We start from the raw sequence: 8,478 nt of genomic DNA on the forward strand, positions 1-8,478 counted from the left end.
CCCACAGTCTCGGTAAAAATTTCCCTATTTTAAATCCAGTGCGATTGCGGCTTTAGTCTTAAAAGAAGCATTGTGGTCAATAGCAGACTGAAGAGCTTTCTTAAAAGTTTCAATGCATTGATCAAGAGTGAGGCCACCATCCTCTATAACTGCCAATCCAGACTTAATCTCATCGCAAATATCGGCCATATTTATAGCTTTGATATTACGTCGCTTAATTATGATGGTTGAAAGAGGCGGTTTCTTGAGGTTTAGCTTGTAAAACTTGCAAAAAATTGCATAATGGTCAAAGAGACCAGGATGCAATCACAGCTCACTGATACCATTAAAGTAATAATAATAATACAGTAATAATAATAATAATAGAATAATAGTAATAATGGAAGTAAAAGTAATAATGGAAGATACAATTTAACATACACATATGATAATAAAATAACATGGGAATAGGAGACAGCTGTTCCCTTCATTTCCCGTCTAAGTGTATTTTCCAGAATATATTTTGATTTATTCATTATCTCGAAAAAGTTCTGGTAAAAATACTTAGTACAAGAAAAGTTGCAAGAACAACCATTAGAAAATATTGGGGATAACCCTCTAATTCCCCTGTAAAGGGACTTATTTCCAGATGGGTCCCCTTATATGTGGGTTGATAGTCCTGTATATTAAAGATTACTGGATTTATCAATTAAATAAATAACATTTTAGATTAAATATAAGTACACTCATCTGCAAGAAAAAATAATAATAATAATTAGTGATGATAGTAATAATAAAAGTAATCATATCAACAATTCGCATTTTTATTTCGCATATTTATCAGAATTGCACATTATTCAAATAGAATTAATTAATTTTGTGCTTTTTTATATTTTTAGGATGATCGCTACTTCCTTAGTGGTTCGTTAGATGGCAAACTCCGTCTGTGGAATATACCTGACAAGAAGGTCGCCCTCTGGAATGAAATTGATGGGCAGACAAAGCTTATTACTGCTGCCAACTTTATCCAAAATGGCCGTTTCTCTGTAGTTGGAACTTATGATGGACGTTGCATATTCTATGACACAGAACACCTTAAATATTATTGCCAGGTTCATGTCAGGTCAACACGAGGTCGTAATGCCAAAGGTCGGAAAATTACAGGAATCGAACCATTACCTGGAGAGGATAAGGTGAGCATGATGAATATTAATTACATTACCAAGTTGTTAAGAGCTAATCTCCCTGAAATTAGATAGAGGGATGAAGAGTAGCAGCATGTTCCGTATAGTCTAGGACCTGACTAAGATTTGTATGCACATAATTTAGGAGAGAGTATCTCAACTGTTATAAAACATGGGATGTGTGCCAAAATCTCTATCCGGGACAAACAGCCCGAAAATGACCACACCCATTTTTAATGGCCGTGCCCCTTTTTCATTGGAATTGCTACTTTAAACAGACATTATGGACTTATTTATAAAAGAACACATATGATGAGGGGATCAAATTTCAGAAATCTCACCTTAATCACAAGTCCCGTTCATATGAAAATTAGTTTTAATATGCAAAATAGGGGCTACGCCCCCTTTTTAACTAGAAGTGCTACTTTAAATGGTAGACTAGACAATCTGAACATATTGCAAACAAGGGTTTTTCTTTTATAAATGAACACATATGATGAGGGAATAACATTTCAGAAATCACACCGGGATGCTAAAAATGCTATGGCGAGGCCCTCTGGGTTTGCGCTGAACCGTGGAGATCCATTAGCTCCCTGGTTCAATCCCCATCACTGCCTCTCCTTGTATTCCAGCTGGAGGGCTGAAATACAAGTTACAATAGCGCACCGTCTTTTTCATGAGATCTTTAAGCTGTTGGTCCCGTGTGCATTTATGGCCCATGCACACGTTAAAGAACGCAGTACGTTCTTCGGAAAAGAGTAGGGGATTGTCTCCCGGTGTGCTGTCGAATCACTACCAGAAGGACCCCACTGGAAATAAGTCTTCTTTCCTTTCGTGGGCTATCCTTGGTGTTTACACCAAATAAATCCAATCCAATCCCATCCTAAAGAAAATCAGAAAAGAGAGTGAGGAGAAGATATAAAATTGATGTTAGTACTGTACTGTTGTTACTTATTATATTATATAAAAGTAATAAGATTTGATACTACTCACATTCATTTTAAAAAAAAATGCTTAGTGCAACAAGCAAAAGTACAAAGTAAGCTGATTGTTTAGGTTTTCAGTCGTGTGACACTACATTTTATGTCTTTATGTCACTTAGAAATTCCTAAAGGTCAACTAAAGTGAACTATGAACTATGACTGATTTTAGGAGGACTAATTTTATCTGAACCTAACCATGAGAAATACTCTTATATTCTTTTAAATTATTTTTTGCTTTTAGATTTTGGTAACCTCAAATGACTCGAGACTACGAGTGTATGATTTAAGAGACTTGTCAATTTCATGCAAGTACAGAGGTTGCTCCAATTACAGCAGTCAGATCAAAGCTTCATTCAGGTAATAACTCATTTGCATAAAGGTGATGACTCATTATCATGTTGATGATATTGATGATGTTAATTTGCATAATGATTGATGCAATTGGAGTTGATTAATTCTTTGTGCAAGTGGTGATTAAGTTTTGCCGTTGGCTTTGATTTGAAATTTTAAAAACCAATTAATGAAATAGTTAATGCCAAACAGTTTAATTTATTTTTCATTTTGTTCAATTTTAACTATATTTAGAAGAAATTGCAATTATTTTTACAATTAAAACTGAAAGTATATTTACTGAAGAAGCTTTCGTTTTCTGGTAATTTAACATCACAACAGTAAAATCACATGCCTTGTTTTAGCATGTCGTCGTATTATATTGTCCCAATGGTAGGCAGTAGTTGGTATTTGTAGAACATGTATGTAGAACAACTACTTGACTCCCTGTTCAAACTTTTGCATATGTCCAGTACCTGAAAATTTTCCATGTTGATCTTGTGAAAGTGTTTGGAGCTAGATCGTCCATACTTAGCAAACTTTATCTTTATACATATTCAGTTTTCAAAATGTACAGCACACACTATTGAAATCCATATTTGGTGTGGTTGATCGATTCACACACTTTTTCTTCATAGGTTTTTTTTGGCTAGATCACTTGAGTCAACACTTTTTGAAGTTGGGCCCTGGTGTGAAAGAGATTCTCCTTTAGCATTCCTGAACCTAAATCCCTTGATAATTTGGGCCCCAGAACAAGCAATTTAAACCCTACTCCAATACACAATAGCCAGTAAATTAGGCATTTACATTATGGCACATAACATTTGTATCATGTAATTAATTTTGAATCTTTGCTTTTCTTTTAGCCATAATCGCAAGTACATTGTCTGTGGCTCTGAAGACTTCAATGTTTACTTCTGGAAGACTAATTATGATTTTGGAAAGTTTTCATCAGTTAGGAGGGACAGGAACGACTACTGGGAGGCAATCAAAGGTGGGTGTAGCCTAGTGATGTGATGTTTTGTTTTCTCTTTAAAGTAAATAAAATATTATATAATGGAATTCAATTCAATTCAATAATCTTTATTCATCCCACATGGGGCAATTATAAAGAAAAAACAGGACTCAATACAATACATGATAATAAAAAAATATATACATAAATATACACAAGAAAAACACAGTTTACCCTGTACATACAAAAGTATTAAAGGCCAAATACAGTAATAACATCTTAATTTATCATTATATTTCATTGTTGTTGAATGTCCTATAAAATATCACAGTGTTTATTCTGCCAGCTAAAACTCATATTTGCCTATCCTTAAAGTAAAGGTTGGAGTGCGCCCTCACTAATCACCACGAAAATGCTTCAAGAATGCATAGGTATACTACTGACTAAATAAATACTGCCATAAAATACTGTAAATATTTTTATGAGGCTTAGGAAATAAAGTTTTTTTAGTCATGAGACAAGATACTTATATCACAGGATTGAACCAAGGACTTCAGGAATAAAAGGCTTAACCACTAAACTACATCTTAAATATATAAGTTATTTTTACCCCATAATTTAAAAATATTTTTTTCTAAATCAGCTCATAACGCTGTGGTTACCACTGCTGTTTTCTCACCAAACCCATCGCTGGTGATTACGCCGATCGCCGAGGGCACCAGTGACGTTACAGAGAAACGTGAAGGATCACCTGGCTCGCCATCAGTCCCTCTCAAGCGGCCGGACAAGATAGACACTAAAGGTGAAGGGTCATCAAGGGGTGGCTCCCTTAAAAAAGACAAAATGGACAAAGGTGAATTGTTGGTATCGGCTGATTTCAATGGACAAATTAAAGTTTTTATTAACTACCCGAAAATTCCTGCAAAGATATCAGTAACATAATAAAAACGAAATAACATAACAATATTGAACTATTATTACAAATCATAAATAATGTAAGTCTTATTCCATAGTATTATTGAAATATCCAATTTCATATGTCATGTAGGTCAACAGATTCAATGACCCTTTCCTTGGTACTATGTGTCCCTAGGTACTTAGTATCTCTCACAAATTTTTATTTCTGAAATTCTTGAATGTTTAGGAAATCAATAATGAATTTGGTCTAGCCGGATCTGTTGCTGGCACTGTGGTTGTGTTCATTAGGCGTGATTGCTCTGCCTTGGTTATCCTGATAACTATACCGCTTGGTAGCTACTGTATCTGTTTTCTTAAGGCCAACTCAGACAGAATCATACAACTGAGTCCGATGTCATGTCGGATCTGTGTAAGTTAAAACACAGACACAATAGGTCTGCGTCAGGAACAGTTGTGCTATTCATGATGAACTAAAGAACATGACAATAAATCCTGCCAGGCTGAATTGTACAATGCTGTTTTAGTTGCGTTTTGAATCATCCCTTTGTGTTAAATTATATTCTTAAAATAATTTTAGTAGACAACTGTTTTTTTTTTTACTGTTTATCTAATTGTTATCTAGTCTTTCACTGGATAATAATTTAAAACCAAACTTCAAGATTATAAATCAGTCTCCATTTATCCTGTATCATGGAATCTGATAATAGGATTGAAAGTAGTAACGAAAGTGAAAGAATAAAGTACATTAAATTTTTTCTGTCCTTTAAGGAAAATTGTTGTATGTCAATATTTGCTGCTTTTATGAATACCAATTTCTGGCTGAGCATTTCCTGTTGTAAAATATTACAGTGTATATAAAGTTGGTGGCTACTCGTGTGCATACCTGAGTGAAGCAATTCTGTATAGAATGTTTGACTTGAGGAAGGGGGAGCTTAAATTTACATTGGTGTCAGAATAACCTGTTAATGCAATATTTAGTCCATGTCATGAGTTCTCTTGTAGAATTTTTTATTTGACTACCTTTAGCCTAATAGATTTTCACAGCATGAGGCTGAATTATGAAAACAACCAATCAAAGGAAAGCCCTCAGGATGTTTACTTTTCACTCCAGAAGACAAATTATCTTTATAAAATAACAAGCTTCCTGTTTTGCCAGATTCGATCAAAATTGTTGTATAAATTTAGTTTATAATTTATTTTTCATTGGAAAAGGGAGCAAATACAATTAATTTTTACGAATAATGTATAATAGTATCCACTGTCTTTTATCAAAATGATTATAGATATATAATTATAGATAAGGTGTGGCTCCGTTGAAGCATTTTAAGCCATCTGTAGTGTCATAGGCAAATATATACAGTACAGTCCTGTCTGCAGTGCCATAACAAAGAGCTTGAGGCCCTGGCTTACGCTGCTGCAGGCTCTACATTGACCCTGGGAGCTGGGTCAATGTTTTAAGGGCGTATTTTGATGGAATTTTACATTCTGAAAGGAATATCCCGTATCTGTGGGCCCTGGCTTTAGCCAATGAGAGCTCTTAGCTGTTACACGGCTGACTGTGTTGAGTTAAAGAATGTTATGAAACAAGAAGAGGCACTCGATAGTGTGTACCTCTGCCATTGTGACGTTTTTATTTCAGTGTTAGTTCTGATGTCATCACTGCAACTCCCAATGTCATTTTCCTATCGCCAACATCCACTAATTTTTCATTAGTGCTCGGTTTGCTTGATCTTTTTTAAGTTTGTGTGCGAAAGACCAATTCAACTTGTACACATCGTGCACCGGGATGACCTCTAGACTAGTGTTTTTACACCCAGCACTACGTAATTATGGTAAAATGTGCACCTTCCAATTCTTAGCTTTATAATTCAGATCAATCCAGTAAAACTCTTTTCCTTGATTCCACAATCAAGTGCCTAATTATAGTTCCTGATCATCAGAAACATCTGGCATCGTGTAGGACATCCTTCACTCCCTTTTTAATATTATTAATAACACATCAGTGTTTTCTACTGTGGATGAAATATCATCCTTGTTTAATTCTCCTCAGTGCAAAATTCCTGTTAATATAACTTATATCAAATACCAGTATTATTTATGTATGGTTGTAAGTAAAGTATTATAAATTTTATGCATATCTCAAACTAGATAAACATAACCCAAATATGCCGGAACCAAAAGTGAATATACAGTAATTTGACAGGCTTGTATATAATTTTCTTGTCAGTGTTTCATAGGCTTTTTATTTTGGTGATATCACCTGGGCTGGAATGTTGTCCTGTTAAATTATGTGCCTGCTAAAACTGATCCATAACTAAATGCACTTCAGTTTCACCACCACTTTCCTAAATATTTACACTTTCTTTTTTCCATTTTTTCAATTTCATTTATTTTTATCAATTAATCTTTAAATCCCTTAAATGCATTATCCCACCTATACTTACCTGTCTCTATATTTTCCTTTTTATAATAATGTTGATCACCCTTATGAAAAGCAGACTGGAGTCGTATATGCTGTACAGTCGTAAATAATGATAATATTGGTTCTTTTTATAAGTCATTAAATTGTTAATGTTTTGTTTTTTATAGTGCCTTCCAAAATCTACATCATTCATCAATTCTTCGTATATCAGCATTGTTTAGTAGTATAGTGTGACGTACCACGTTCAAGTGGTGCTCCAACTGTTGTTAAAATGAACTGGAACATTGATGTTATCTACGCAATGCTTCTGACTGACCATTCCACCCCTAGTACCCCACCTTTTGGTGTTAAAAATGTCTATTAATATGATAATTCTTCAACCAGTTTTGTGCATAAAATGAATATGAATATGTGATTATTACTTTGTTCTTGATCCTTGTTTTGTGTTGCATATTTGCCTGAAAGTGCAAGATATCAATGTTGTTTCACTTCCATGGAAAGCTTGGTTTCCATAAAATCGCTACACTGTCGCTACAGTGATTTCAGTGTAATCATTGTACTGCTTAGCAGTCCCCGATGCAATCGGAAAGGTCCTCGATTTGACCGACCAATCAGCATCACTAAAAGCTTTCGTGTAGCGATTGTATGGAAACCAAGCTAGTCTTGTATATTCTGTAGATGTCCCCAATTAGGACATGTTAATTTTTATTCCGACTTTCATCATCGGTTGGCCAGTTTAATTTTTTTATGAATTGTTATAAATACAAATTAAAATTTAAAATCTTTTTTTGTATTATATTATGTTTTTTATTTTTTTGAAATAATAATAATAATAATTTGGAGAATGCAATTTGTGTGGTATACAGATATTATTGTTTTAATTAAAAACCTAAATGAAACCCAATTAAAAATGTTTATATATTTATTTACATCTGAATAAAACCATCCAGAATCATAACTAAACTGTCTTGTGTTCATTTTATGTCGGGGAATATCTGGGATTTTAAAAAACCGGGATAGGGCACAGGTACTCAAGGGTTGGCCCAATCTAGACATTGGTAGGAGGGATCCAAAAAAGGGGGGGAACTGCAGAGTAGATGGTAAAGGTGTAAGCAAAGTAACAAGGTTGAAAGATGCGGAAAAGATGCATTTTCAGTACAGTACAGTATTTGCGTGCCTACCGTAAAACCTTGAATAGAGGACCTGGGCTTCGTTTTTTAGTACCCTTGGTTGTGTTCTTTTCGAGCTGGGCCTCTTTTCGAGATAAGCTTGTTTTCGAGATTATTTTAGCAAACTAAAATTGGGGGGGGGGGCTTCTTTTAAAAATGGATGCTGTAAATTTGGAATTGCTACTCAGGGGTGGATCCAGTAGGGGCCTAGGTGGCTTGTGCCCCTCCCCCTGTTTTGACATTCAATTTTTAACATTTCAATGCATATCAGTGTTATGTTAAAACTGTTGTGCCTCCCTCCGTTTAAAAAATTCTGCTACTATACAACATTTTTCAACTATGGAATTCAAATTTCTGTTTAATATTTTTTAAATTGTAACCATGTCAATACAATAAAATACTATTGATACTGACACACTATCATAACCATAAAAAAAAACCCATCACAACATCAGTACAGTCTGAATATAAGTGTTATCTCGAAAGAAGCCTATATTATCCTGATTAGAGATGGCTTCTTGAGATCAGTAGTGGCTGT

At 34.5% G+C, this 8,478-nt stretch overlaps 1 protein-coding gene across 1 annotated transcript in view; it reads left to right on the plus strand.

The window, feature by feature from the left end:
• LOC117121165 (WD repeat-containing protein 44-like) overlaps positions 1-7,729 on the plus strand; it is a 19,359-nt gene extending 11,630 nt beyond the window's left edge. Inside the window, exons 13-16 of the mRNA XM_033266270.1 lie at positions 879-1,172; positions 2,388-2,503; positions 3,343-3,470; positions 4,075-7,729. Of these exons, the coding sequence (XP_033122161.1) occupies positions 879-1,172; positions 2,388-2,503; positions 3,343-3,470; positions 4,075-4,373 (837 nt within the window). The 3' untranslated portion in view covers positions 4,374-7,729. The remainder of the gene's footprint in view (positions 1-878; positions 1,173-2,387; positions 2,504-3,342; positions 3,471-4,074) is intronic.
• Positions 7,730-8,478: the final 749 nt, after the last annotated feature.

This window comes from Anneissia japonica, unplaced genomic scaffold (genome assembly GCF_011630105.1).
Source record: "Anneissia japonica isolate Jap-2015-1 unplaced genomic scaffold, ASM1163010v1 scaffold993_len1110182_cov180, whole genome shotgun sequence".
Classification (NCBI taxonomy): domain Eukaryota; kingdom Metazoa; phylum Echinodermata; class Crinoidea; order Comatulida; family Comatulidae; genus Anneissia; species Anneissia japonica.